This window comes from Medicago sativa, chromosome 1, assembly GCF_051527215.1.
Source record: "Medicago sativa cultivar Bolivia chromosome 1, Bolivia_mono, whole genome shotgun sequence".
In the NCBI taxonomy this organism is placed as follows: Eukaryota; Viridiplantae; Streptophyta; class Magnoliopsida; order Fabales; family Fabaceae; genus Medicago; species Medicago sativa.
The window spans coordinates 37,822,981-37,837,166 of NC_140749.1; the positions used below are offsets into that span (position 1 = coordinate 37,822,981).

General features: G+C 35.8%; 2 protein-coding genes across 2 annotated transcripts; one reads left to right on the forward strand and one right to left on the reverse strand.

Annotated features, from left to right (window-relative positions):
* Nucleotides 1-3,650: 3,650 nt before the first annotated feature.
* Nucleotides 3,651-7,939, reverse strand: LOC146954770 (BTB/POZ domain and ankyrin repeat-containing protein NOOT2). The gene is made up of 2 exons (XM_085718358.1): nt 6,939-7,939; nt 3,651-5,168 (listed from the first exon to the last, which is right to left on the reverse strand). The coding sequence occupies exons 1-2, from the start codon at nt 7,398-7,400 to the stop codon at nt 4,146-4,148; spliced, it is 1,485 nt and encodes a 494-aa protein (XP_085574484.1). The 5' UTR covers nt 7,401-7,939; the 3' UTR covers nt 3,651-4,145.
* A 4,512-nt stretch (nt 7,940-12,451) lies between these two features.
* LOC146954771 (uncharacterized) lies at nt 12,452-13,540 on the forward strand. Its single transcript, XM_085745912.1, has 2 exons — nt 12,452-12,787; nt 13,199-13,540. The coding sequence occupies exons 1-2, from the start codon at nt 12,452-12,454 to the stop codon at nt 13,538-13,540; spliced, it is 678 nt and encodes a 225-aa protein (XP_085602038.1).
* Nucleotides 13,541-14,186: the final 646 nt, after the last annotated feature.

The window sequence follows — 14,186 nt, forward strand, 5'->3', positions numbered from 1 at the left end:
TCGCCATTTCTGTCGTGCCATTTTTCGGACGGTCAAAAGACCCTTTTTTATTTCACGACTGAACATTTAATTCTTTTCAAAAGAAAGTGGAAAAAGGTTCAAATACCACATTTTAAGGGATTAAGGGTTCGGGGGTTGGTTATATTTAGGGAAGGTGTTAAGCACCCTAAATATTCGTAGTACTCTACGAGAACCTCTAGATTTTATTTAACTTTTGTGCTATAAACTCGCTTGCTTTAAAAAATGGAATTTGTAATGATAAAAGAAAATTAGAGACCTAAATTATCTACGTTTTATTGATTTGGAAGGACGCGTGTCCTTTGCCTACGTACCCGTGAGGGATCAAAACCTCGTAGTTCGGGGTAGAAATTGACGTTTGATTGGTTTTGGGTTTTTTAATGGTTTTTGAAAAAGGTTTAAAAATGAAAAGCCAAATGGCAAATTGGAATTGGTTGGTATTTTTTAATATTGAAAGGAATAGACTTGAAGTAAGATTAAATTGATTGAAGTTTGATTAAGAAAATAAAAATGAAAAAGACGGTTACTTGATTTAAGATCAAGGTTTGTTTATGAAAATATTTTTGTGATTTTAAATGCAAAAAAGGGTTTTTTTTATTATTGTGCTTGACAAGAGTTTCATCTTGCTCCTACGTATCTCCAGGTGCTATGGAGAAATCAAAGCTACGTAGTTCTAGGTAGAAATTAAAGCTGAGGTCGAGCAAGACAAGCTCAACCTCTAGAAATTAAAGCTGAGGTTGAGCAAGACAAGCTCAACCTCTAGAAATTAAAGCTGAGGTCGAGCAAGACAACCTCAAGATTTTTGAAAGAGTTAGAGTTAAGCCTAGATCTAAGAAATGAAATACTACCTTTTCTTGAAAATGGCTTCTGCTGTGACTGGCTTTGTGTAGGTTTCAAATCGGCTTGGTGGACTTGGATAGAGTTGTGATGCGGTTTGGTTTAGGGTGTGATGGGTTATGGATTTTGGTTGCTTTGGCACCGTATTCTGTGACTGGTTTGGTGTCTGAGATTTGGGTTTTATGATGTTTGATTCTTCTGGCTCTTTTGAATGATTTTATTGCTTGATTGTATGCTTGAGAGTGTACTTCCAATTCTCTTCTTTTTTTCTTCCTCTCTTTCTTTGTTGAGAGAAAGCTTCTATTTATAGCCAACCTTCATCCTTAAACATCTGCAGCTGTTCATCCTTGTGTAGAGACCCTTGCTGTTGATAGGAATTGCAAAACTGCCATTGTCTCATACTTTTGTACACTGAGCTTGAGCTTGTCAGCCTCGACCTCAGCATTTAACACTAAGAGCTTGAGCTTGTCTTGGACCAGGAGCGTGTGTGAACAGTGAAAAGTACATGAACAGTAAAAATATCTTATCTTTTTACAGCTGTTTCATGCTTGTTCTCCAAGATGCATTGTTGTTAATGTCCTTGCATTTCTTAGCCACTAAGACACCATTATTTAATTATTTTAGCATACTTGGTCACCAAGTCTTGTTTTTTTTTAAGATATTTTGCTTGCTTGCTCATCAAGATTCATCTTTAGAGCTTGAGCATGATCACAATGCTCATGAGAGCTGGAGCATAAACACAATGTTCATGAGAGCTTGAGCATAAACACAATGTTCATGAGAGCTTGAGCATTAAAGAGAGTACATTAACAGGCAAAAATACTTTGGGCCAAAAGACAAATGAAATGGGATCTTAAGTCAAAAATTGGGGTATGACAGTGGGGTATTGGTGTTGTTGTGAGAGATAACGAAGGTGTTGTCGTTGGTGCTAGTTTCTGACAAGTCATTTCATTACCAGATTCAGAGGTTGCAGAAGCTTTATCTATGCGGAATGGTTTAGAATTTGCGGAAGACATGTCTTTTCTGAATCTTATAGCAGAATCCGATGCTTCTAATGTGCTTTTAACGTTGAATGCTCACCAACAATCTTCTAACTATGTTGGCTCTATTATTCGAGATTGTATTAGTTTTAGGGGTAGTTTTCGTAGTTTAAATTTTTTGCATGTTAGACGTGAAGCCAACAAAACTGCTCATTATTTAGCTAAATATGCTCTTAAGAATCTAGATTGCATATGGATAGAAGAAACTCCGCCTTGTATTTCTGCAGTCTTGCCTTTTGATTTATTGCGAGACTTTCGTTAATGAAATTGTCTTTAACGTCAAAAAAATAATAATTAAGTCGAATAAGATCATATGGTGTAAGAAAAACAACGTTAACATCTATTTTAAGGCCTTTTTGTGAGGGGCTTTTGGAGAGTTTAGAGACGTTTGGATTTGTTTTAAGGAAGAGGAGAGAGATTTGGATAGACTTGAATGGAGGGGAGTGATTTGGATTGTTAAGTTTATATTTTAACATATATTTAATATTTTGAAAATGTTAAAATATCATGATTGATAAAAGACATTTTATAGTGCCCATATTATGAAAATTAAAAATAAATCCTGCTATTTTCTTTCCTAAACCCCTCGTCTAAATATATTCTTATATTTTTTGGACAAAAATAAATTGATATTCATCCATTTAATTGACATAGTACATAAAATACAACCACATATTCAACATCGCTAGAAACGTAAATGATGAATTTGCAAACAAACTCACAACACTCAAATCAGTAATATATAACAACAAAATATCTCTAAATAATATGATAAAATCAAAGTGACGAGAATATCAATGTCTCCAGATCTGCAACGTTGACCCTCAAATCATTGATATAATTGGTTGAAGTCAATCTTAACCAAATGAACACCGTAACAAGCCAAAAATCAAGCAATGCTGCACAAGACGTTGAACAAGTATTATTTCAAAAATTTATACATGTAAATATTTTGCAAAATACTTCGAGAGAAACTAGTTTTTTTTTTTTGAAGGATCTTCCAGGGAAACTAGTTATCAATTAAGATGTACATCCATTAAAAAAAAAATTAAGATGTACATCTTAAATTAGTTAGAAGAATAAAATAAGATGTACATGGCCAACGTAAAAGTATTATTAGACTCAAGAATCTTCCCTAACCTAGATTTGATTATGATCAATTTAGTTATAAATTCAGAAAATAAACTATTTCTAATAAATTAATAGGCTTTTAGCTGTAAAGTATTTTTATATGCCTAAAAGAGGCAAGGGGACAATAAAGAGGACTACATGGAAGGTGATAGTGCCAATATAGTGAGTTATAACATGACACATTTGGTCACAGTCACACTCGAATTGTATTCATGCAAGACAACCAATCAATTTGTCGATAGCCACATCATTTTTGTTAAAAAAAATTATATATAGCTCAAAACTAGTTAGTTGCCAATGATTTTTTTTCCATTGGCCTACATGACCTTAGAGAAAAAAATATTCATAATTATATTTTTTTTATATAAAGTATGAAGAGAAAATAAAGAATATCATCTCTTAACTATGTAGAACATAAATGAATGTAAAACTAAGCATTGAACAAACAAACCAAAGATAATTCCAAATAAGGAACCCTAAACACTCCCAAATAAAGAATGGTATCCGGAATGAAATAGTTTGCGTTAGGAGAAAGTGGGACATGAATTGAGATTACAAAAGCCAAAAGGATTCATTCATACAAAGTTGGAGTTGGAATTGGAATGATATATATTAGAGCTTAGGTAAATACAAAAACAAAGGAGTTGACAGCTGAAATGGTGTTTGAAAAGATTGACCTGAGTCTTCTCTATGCACCCTTTCATAATTTACAGCCAAAATTTAGATTCTTCTTGTCTCATATTCTCATTTATCATCTCAATTCCTATGAAACCACATTTCAAATGCTGACAAAACATTTTAAAGACTAAAATAAATTATAAACTAACATAGACAAGACAGCCAAAAACCAAAAAACAACAGTGTAATGAGATGACTTAGTTTAATAAAATTACTATTAATCTGAAGTAACAAACAAGAAAAAAATATTGAATTTTATGCCCCATCCATCCAACAGTATTGATGTCCATATCGATCCATGTCCTTCTTTCTTGTCCATTTTCCATGAACCATCATGCTCTTGTCTTGTCTTCTTTTTTAACCATAATTCAAAATAACAAAAATTATATTAATTCATATAGAAAATTTTGTGCCACTCTTTTGCTAGGTAGCTAGCTAGGCTTAGAAGTCATGAGAGTGATGATACATTGTTGGGTCACATCCATGACCACCTTGACGACGATTCATGGCTTCTCTATGACTATTGTTGTGTCGATTATCATCTTCACCATCCATTTGAGTAGCACCAAGGTTGAGGTACACTAATCTTGAATCCAAATTCAGGTTACCAATGTTGTTGTTATTATTGTTGTTGTTGCCACTGCTACTGCTGCTATGATCTTCACTCATTGGAGGGTAAATTGGTGCTGCTGATGAAGAAGCATTATTGTTGTTGTTATTATTGTTACTAGCATTGTTTTCTTCACGTGACAAAACAAGAGCTGCAGATTGAACAAGTTCCAAACACAACCTTAACTTGTTTGGTTCAATGTGGTTTAATCCAGGAACAGCACCTTTGAAGAGAAAATCAGAGGTTAGGGTTCTAAGTATATCCAAAGGTGTCACACCATCAACGGTTCTAACTGTGGGATCTGCATGGTGATCAAGCAAAACTGCCACCATCTCCGGAGACACCATCTCGGCAGCCACATGAAGGGAAGTTTTCCCGGCGGGTCCAGCCGGGTAGTTAACATCCGCAGCACCGAGTTCAAGCAGGGCTTTCACCACTTCTCGGCTACAATTCTCAACTGCATAGTGTAATGCCAATGCTTCATCAAGGTTTAGACCTTCTCCCATGACCATGAGTTTGACTAGTTCGACATCCGAGGAGTCAAGGGCCCGCCTCATTCGGCGGATCTTCTGGTCTTCGAAGTCACCAAAGTCGTGGTGATGATGATGGTGATGGTGGTGGTGGAGTGGCATTAAGGAGCGGCGTGCTAAGGAGGATTTTAGACGAAGGTCTTCGATTTTGGCGACAACGTCAATGGAGAGGTGCTTGGCTAGGATTTCAGGTGGGAGACCAGACTTGGCAACAAGGTGGGAACATGTTGTCCAAAGTTGGGGCATTTCTTGCTTTTTTGAAGCTATTAGTACTTTCATCACATCGTCTATTGAGGCTTTCTCTACCATGCTCACTAGTTGCTTCTGCAAATCATTCAAGCAATGAGAGTTAGATGAAATATTAACAAATAATTTAATATTGGTAGATCAAGTCGTAAATCTAACTTTGTATTTTCCAATTGAAGTAATCTTTTATAGTATGTTTGAAGTATAAAGATTTTATGTTGTAAGGGTTGAAGTATGATGTGAACCTTCCTTAAATACACTTTTCTTATGGCAAATGTTTTTTCTCTGTACAAATTTAAAATATGGCAAATGTTAAGGGATACATGAATGATTTTTAAGAGAAATTATATTTTCTTTAATAAATTATTGTTTCTGAAATGACCAATGTTAAGTTTAATTCATGACTTGGTTATCACTACAATCCCTATGTTCCTCCCCAAATCATCAAATCACTTTATGACTCCTAATATTTTCATTTTATTTAAGGAAAATGTTAAAGAGTACGCTTAGGGCATTGATTAAAAAAAATAAAGATAGAAAAATTGTATTGAAAAATGGTGAAAAGTTGTGAATTCAACTTTTAAAAAGTAAAAGAATTGTTCATTTCAGTGTCAACTTACTACTTTTAATTTGAGAGTTTTTTCACAAAGTCTTAACTTACACTAGAGAAATTGTGAATTTTCTTTGAGGACTTTTGGCAAATTTTGATAACACTGGGTTTATGGAAAAAAGTGAGATTTGTTGGTTTAAAATGCAAAAATGAAATAGAAGGGAGAGAAAAAATGTTGAGGGGTAGTTTGTTTGTTGAAAATTATTTAGTGCGTTTTGAGAAGCAGACACTGCTTTTTTTCCGATTTAGTTTGTTCTCTTTTGGAGGCCAAAACCAAATGAGGAAAGTGATCATCTTTAGGAAAGATTTTGTGTGCTTCATTTGCGGAAGACAAGATTGGAAATATGTCATCTTAATTTAGAAAGAAAAATAATTATGCATCGTTACACACCAATTCGAGAAACTCTATACATGTGGTACATGAAATCAATGAAGGGACGTCAAACACCAAATTATAAGTCTAATACGTAGAGTCTCTTTGAACCACTTCCCAAAAACACTTTTTTAGTTTTTAAAAACTTGAAAATTAAAAACTTGTTTGCTAAACAATTTTTAAAATTACAGTTTTAGAAACTGTTTTGAATTTTTTTAGTTTTGAGGACTAAAAAACTAAAATATGTAAAAGGATAACTATTGTGAGAAGAGGACTTGTATATTTCAAAATCTGAAAACCAAAACTATTTCAAACAGACCCCTATGATCTGTTTTGAATGTTTGACAACTGTTTGATAAATGTTTTTTGTAAAAAAAAATCCAATTTGTTTTATAACCTCAACTCAAGTCTCAATCCCAAGTAAGAGTGAGAACTTGTTAAAACAAAGATTGTTAAGATAAACACACAATAGTAAGAGTAATGATATGAGGGAATTTCTTGGAAGAGAGGAGAACGTATCAAAATCCAAATCCCTATATCAGACTCAAAAATAAAAATTTATCAAACAATTTCACTCATCATAAAATTATAGAACTACCTAAAATAAGGGGAACAAACCCCAAAAAAAAAAGTTGACTAAAAAAATATTGAAAAGAATAAAAAATAGTAGAGAAAATACCCCTTTCCACATTCCAAAAACCATACCCTTTCCCTTCCTCCGCTTGCCAGAAAACATATGACTGGTCACACAAATCAGAGACACACAGAAACAGAAGACAGACACAGAGAGAGATATTGTATGTTTTGTTTTAAGTAAAATAAATTAAAAAATAAACAAAAAAAATTAAAGTAAGAAATAGTAAACCTGAGTGAGCAATGCAAGCTGTTCAACGCCAAAGTATCTAGCGGCAGCTAGGGTATCAAGGGCAAGATCAACGGCTGAGGTACAATGCGTATGCCAGCACCCTCTCTCACCACAATTAGGTCTAGGCTCATGTTTCTGAGGAACAATAGAAACTTGTCCACTGTACAGAAACTGCAACAGGAGGAGGAACACCTCGTAGCCGACTGAGTTCACCGGAATGACACCAGGTCGTACTGTCGGCTGACGAGATGATCCTCCTCCTCCTATTGGGTCTAGTCCCGAAGGTGGGTCCGGCCCACAAAAGAATTTCCTGAAGAAAAGACTCCTTGCTGCTAAGATGCAGCGATGAGCATGAACCAAACGACCTTCAACTTGGAAAGTGACGTCGCTGAAGGCTTGGCCGTTGATGAGGAGATTCAGGTAGTCAAGGGAGAGAGATCTTAGAGTCTCTTCAAGGGACATGTTGTTGTTGTTATTGCTTCCTGTTTCTGTTACTGTGTTTGAATGACTCAACTAGAAAGTGAAGAAAAGAGTACAATCTATTGAACAGTTTAGGTTGGTCCCTAATACTATATGATAATAACTCCTCAAAAGGTGAGAAAGAGAGAGAGAGAGAGAGAGAGAGAGAGAGAGAGAGAGAGAGAGTGAGTGATTGGAATGAAATAGTGAGGAGAGGTTGGGTTTTAATTGTTTGATATTTGTGTTGTTTTCGTTGATGTTGATTATGTTACTGTGATTGTTGTTTTTATGGGAGAATCTATTAGAGGTGTGACTATGTGTGAATGGAGGAGAGGGTGTGGCTGTGGTTATTGTATGTAGGAAGTTTATTGTTTATTGTTTTGATAAGAAAAAAGAAATTCTAGAGAGAGAAAGATTGTATGAGTGAAAGCTTCATTTGGCTGGCTATTCTGGGCGGCTGGTGTTTTTAACAAACAAAATAAATTGTGAAATTTTTGGGACCTGTATTGTCTACAAACCAATTCTCTGTAGCAGACAGGCACTCATTGAGAAAATTACACTGCACACCATTTTGATGGAAGCATGTTTTCTCTGCAATAAATGTGTGACACAATTACTACTATGGACAAGCCGATCTAGATTAATGGTTGAGATTGTTTAAAACTTTGGAAAAAAAATTGTCTCAAATTATGTGTTGATTTACGATATCAATAAATCATTAATGTTATTTTTCTTATTACAAACGTTAATGTTAAAGAAGCTGTAAGACGGACGTAAATGAAAAACACGGAGATGTGAGTTAAAGAAATGAGTAAGGTTGGAGATGATATTAGTGGTGAGGGAAAATATCAATTTACTTAGGGTTAATAAGATGAGACTTTAATAGTGTAAATAGTATGGTTACATGGTGAGTCTTAAACACAAATTAGTTAAAGGGGTATAAGATGATTATAAGAGGAGTTATAGAGTGGTGGTTTGAGGTAGTTGATGATAACCAAAGTAATTTCCTCAAGGTAGTAAAGAGCCTAAGATAATTGTTAGATAAGAATGTAGAAGGTTTAAAATGGATAAAGAATAGAGTGTGGCCGATTAAGATGATCGATGATGTTAAGCGGAGTGATAAGACGAAATGTAATTAAAAATAGGAAGATGTGGATTAAGTAATGAATAATGTTAGGGATAATAATAGTCGCGAGGCAAAATTATTGAATTATATAAAGTTATATAAGAGGAGTTATAGAGTGGTGGTTTGAGGTAGTTGATGATAACCAAAGTAATTTCCTCAAGGTAGTAAAGAGCCTAAGATAATTGTTAGATAAGAATGTAGAAGGTTTAAAATGGATAAAGAATAGAGTGTGGCCGATTAAGATGATCGATGATGTTAAGCGGAGTGATAAGACGAAATGTAATTAAAAATAGGAAGATGTGGATTAAGTAATGAATAATGTTAGGGATAATAATAGTCGCGAGGCAAAATTATTGAATTATATAAAGTTAATAAGACAAATTTTTAATGGAGTAAATGGTGTGAGTAAAGGGTGAGTTAAATATTGTAATCACGGTGTCATAAGCCGCCGTCTCAGCTGGGCCGCCACCCCTTGTGAGTGATTTTGGCTTCGTTTGGCTAAGGTTTCCTAACCTAGATGAACTACTGGCCTATATATGGCTACGTTCACTATTTGTGAATTATTGTATACCAAAAGTGCAAACTGAAACCTAAATTCCATAGTTATATGCAAATCAAATCTCCTTCAAACCTTCTCATAACCAAAGTCCTTGCCTTCCTTTTTTTCTTTTCTTGATGGCAGCCAATTTGAACATTGAAAGTATAGCAATTGGCGAAGAGGGTATGACCCTGAGAATGGACGCTAATGCTTCTGACATGCAGGTCCTTGATCACCGCCTGATCGATCGTATTTTGACTGACAAACAGATCCATGTGAAATATCTGCACTCACGTCTAGGTGAGATGTGGAATCCAGGCAAAGGTTTGGTTGTTATACCGGTGGATCAGAACAAGTTCCTTTTCCAGTTGGCTCATCCTCTTGATGTTGAGCACGTGCTAAATAAAGGACTGTGGATGTATGACAACGCAAGCATGGCTATCCAAAAAATATCACCGGGAACGGTTCCTAAAACAGCGGTTATGAACGACCTAGATCTATTGGTGCAATTCCATGAGCAAACTAGATCACTAAGAGTCATAAGTCTTGTAAGTTGGAACTGCTAAGGCCTGGGAAACCTAAGAGTAGTTCCGAAACTAAAGTTCTTGATGCGGTATTATAATTTGGATGCTATTTTCCTTAGTGAGACACCAGTCCACATAAATAAAATAGAAGAGTTTCATTATCTTTTGGGTTATGATTTTTTTCTGCTCCTGATAGAGTAGGAAGAGGTGGTGGTATTGTGTTATTTTGTCGCAAATCACTCAACTGTACTATTGTAAATTATTCATCAAATCATATTAATGCTACAATAGAGGAAAACTATAATGTTTCTAGGTTACTAACAGGTTTCTATGGCTATCATGAGGGTGGTAGAAGAAGAGATTCTTGAAATTTTCTTCGCCGTCTTGCTCGCAATACTAATGTCGCTTGGTGAATATTCAGAGATTTTAATGACATATTGCATGCACAAGAGCATAAAGGTTGTGCGAAGAGGCCAAATTGGCTTATTCGTGGTTTCCAGCAAGCTGTCAAAGATGCTGGTCTTATTGATATTCATATGGAGGGATACCTTTTCTCGTGGCTCAAAAGCTTAGGCACCCCGCGTGCGGTTGAAGAGAAACTTGACCGAGCTTTAGCCAACGAAGCTTGGATGTGGCTATTCCCTCATGCTCGGTTGGAAAATATAATAGCACCATCTTCCAATAAGTATCCAATTTTAGTAGAGAGAACTTCGGTGCAGCGTCCATATAGAGGTCGAAAATCTTTCAAATTTGAAAATGCTTGGCGTCTAGAAGAAGGTTTGAATGAAATGGTGCAAAATAGTTGGTTGAATCAAACTGGTAATAATGTTATCCCAAAATTGAACGCGTGTGCTGATGAGTTAACACATTGGAGTAAAACTCATTGCAATCGGTTACGAATTGATATAGAAGAATGCAAGAAAGAGATGTCACAGTGTCGTGGTAATGCTCGGATGGAAAATGAATTTAATTTCGAATCACTGAGAAGGCGAACGACCCAACTTCTGGTACAAGATGATTTGTATTGGTGACAAAGAGCCAAAACTCATTAGTACCGTGAAGGAGACCTTGACACTAAATTCTCTCATGTTGCAGCGACCTCTAGAAATAAGGTAAATGGTATTTCATTCCTTGAAAATGATGAGGGAATCCATGTAACTGATGATGCAGGAATGAAGAATATAGCCTAACATTATTTTGAAGAATTGTTCGAAGAGAAGGCTAGTACAAGAGCACCTATAATGGATTTGATGCAACATGTTAATAGTGGTGAAGATAATGCACAACTCACTGCTACTTTACAGGTTGAAGAATTCAACGATGCAACGTTCTCTTTGCAGTCGGATAAATTTCTGGGACCAAACAGATTCAATCTCGATTTCTACCAACATTTTTGGAATACATGTAGCGCGAATATATACCATGAACGTCGTCAATGGCTGAATGAAGGTCAATTTCCCCCATCACTGAATGCAACTAACATTGCTCTTATTCCGAAGGGTAATGAACATAGGTCAATGAAGGATTGGAGACCCATTGTGTTGTGTAATGTTCTATATAAGCTAGTGTCGAAGGTTCTTACAAACAGGTTAAAGAAAATTCTCTACAAATGTATAGCAAAAACTCAATCTCCTTTTGTCCCAGGCCGATCAATTCTTGACAATGCGCTTGTTGTTATTGAATTGGTTCATTGCATGAAAACCAAAAAAAGAGGTAATGATCGGAGTGTAACGTTAAAATTAGACATTAGCAACGCTTATGACCGAATTAATTGGTCTTATCTGAAGAATGTTATGTGTAAGATGGGTTTCTCGGATAGGTGGGTTGATTGGATCATGATTTGTATAGAAACGATGTATTATTCAGTCATCATTAACAAAGATATGGTTGGTCCGATTATCTCGGGTCGTGGTCTAAGGCAGGGTGACCCTTTGTCGCCATTTCTCTTCATTCTTTGTGCAGAAGGGCTCTCGACTTTAATTAGAGGTGATGAAGATAAAGGATAACTCCAAGGTGTTCATGTTTATAGGAATGCCCCGGTGGTGTTCCATTTGTTTTTGGCATATGACTGTTTTTTATTTTTTTCAAGCTGAGGAGGGTCAAGCGAAAGTGATGAAGATAATTTTGAACACGTACGAGGAAGCTTCAGAGCAAGCTATAAGTCTCCTTAAATCTAAAATCTTTTATAGCCGAAATGTACAACAGAAGCTCTAACAAAACATAACTCATATTCTTGGAGTACAAGCGGTGATGAGCACTAGTAAGTAATTAGGTCTGCCGTCTATGGTAGGACACAATAAGAAGGCAACCTTTAGCTTTATTAAAGACAGAGTGTGGCAAAGAATTAATCGTTGGAGTAGCAAGTGTTTGTCCTGATTAGGAAGGGAGGTTATGATCATGTTCGTCCTTCAGTCAATCCCCTCATATGTGATGAAAATTTTTCGGCTTCCTAATTCTTTGTTAGACGAAATTGAGATGATGATGAATACCTTTTGGTGGGGGCATGGCGGTGCAAATAATAGAGGAATCCACTAGTTAGAGTGGGACAAATTATCAATGCACAAGAGACATGGTGGGATGGGATTCAAAGAACTTGCGGTGTTTAATTTAGCAATGATCGGAAAACAAGGGTGGAGGTTTCAAACCGAACCAGCCACTTTGGTTTCCAAGGTGTTCAAGGCAAAGTATTTTCCTCATGGCAATTATCTCGGGTCCTAGTTTTGTTTGGCGGAGTATTTTTAGAGCAAAATTGGTCATGAGGCATGGAGTGTGATGGAAGGTAGGATCAGGTTACGACATTTCTATTTTAGGGGAACCTTGGCTCAGTGTTGGCACTAGCTTCCCTCTAGTGAATCTGGCGCACCAGATGGCTTTGCAAGGTTATTCTGTTGGCCATTTGATTCATCAAGGAGTTAAAAGTTTGAATGATTGGCTTGTGAGACACGTTTTTGAAGAAGGAACAACACAACAGATTTTAAATACACCACTGTTCCCAAAGGTGAATGATGATAGGCTGGTGTGGAAATTTGAGAAGAACAAGCAGTATTCGATAAGAAGTGCATATTGTTTGTGTATGGAAGACATAATGGATAACTCTTATCTTAGGAAGAATGGTCATTGGAGTGGAATATGCAAATTAAAAGTGCCGCTGAAAATTAAGAGCATGGTTTGGAGAGTGTGTAGGGAATGTTTACCTTTGCGCGTAAGACTAAATCGTATAGGTGTTACATGCCCGTCGTTGTGTGTTAAGTGTAACGATCCGCATAAATATAGCTACCACATTTTCTTCCACAGTTGTACAACAGTAGGCGTGTGGAGAGTTGTAGGTATATGGTATGTTATTGAGTTGTTACTGCACAGGTTTGACGATGCACCATATATCATTTTTTTCTGTTACAACATATGCCATCAACGCAATCAGAGTTGTTTGATACGATTTTATGCAGCATATGGAATAGCAAAAATCTTAAATTACAGAAATAGAAGAGTGAGAATAATCACAATATTATTGAAAGATCAAATCATTTGTTGGAAGGACGGAGGACTGCCAACAGAAAACGGCAAATGGCGCAGCAAACTGTGAACACATATGTTGTCACGCTGCCATCTGCAGTGCAGTCCGCAATCAGCAGGATGGCAGAAAACTAGGTTTGGAAGAGTGAAATGCAATGTAGATGCCTCTTTTTCGACCTCTATGAATAGGTGTGGTATTGGAATATGTATTCGTGATGAAGAGGGGCAGCTCGTGTGCGCCAAAACATTGTGTTTCTCTCCGATGTGTTCAGTGGATGTCGGTGAAGCTCTTGGATTATATCATGCTATGTGGTGGGTAAATGAATTACGGCTACCAAATGTTGATTTTGAAGTTGATTCAAAGCAAGTGGAAGACTACTTTAATCGGGGCAACAGAAACATCACTAAATTTGGAGCTACTATGGATAATGTAACACCCTAATTTCAAATGTTGATTTAATAAATAATGCAAATAAATTTAAACAAAAAGAATGTTACACATACTCATCAATCATTCATTTGAATAATAAATAATACGTCATATTTCAGAATGCGAAAAGTACTTCAAAAATATTTCATAAAATGAACGAGTCTGATTGTCAATCATCATTGGGAAAATATCATAATGATTTCAAATACTTAAGGTTCCTAAAATTAAATATTCAATGTTTGACCTCAACCCTAGTGTTACATATCAGAGCACATGATTATTCGACTACATAAATAATTAGATAATAGTTACGGAAGTATATCTCTGTCGCCACCTTCTATACGTCCCACAAACTAGAGCTCCTCGTCCTGAGTGTCTGTACCCCAAGAGTACAGACACCATAATACACAACAACAACAACAAAAGGATGAGATAATTTATTGTAACATATATTGGGATACACGAATAATATATAAATAGGTATAACATCATTTGATCATCATTGACAACGTACTCACAATTCTTCATCAGGTTATACAACATCATTAACACATCATCATTATCATAATTTTTCTATTTTAAAACATTAAAGAAATGCACATATCACGCACAATACATCAACATTGACACATATCACATATACCACATATACTTCATA

What these genes read in the sequence shown, in the direction of transcription:
- LOC146954771 (XM_085745912.1), top strand. Translation starts at nt 12,452, where the DNA reads ATGGCTTTGCAAGGTTATTCTGTTGGCCATTTGATTCATCAAGGAGTT. An exon ending in GGGAATGTTTACCTTTGCGC is followed by an intron (nt 12,788 to 13,198) that starts GTAAGACTAAAT and finishes TGCCATCTGCAG; the next exon opens with TGCAGTCCGCAATCAGCAGG.
- LOC146954770 (XM_085718358.1), bottom strand. Translation starts at nt 7,400, where the DNA reads ATGTCCCTTGAAGAGACTCTAAGATCTCTCTCCCTTGACTACCTGAAT. An exon ending in AGCTTGCATTGCTCACTCAG is followed by an intron (nt 5,169 to 6,938) that starts GTTTACTATTTC and finishes AATGATTTGCAG; the next exon opens with AAGCAACTAGTGAGCATGGT.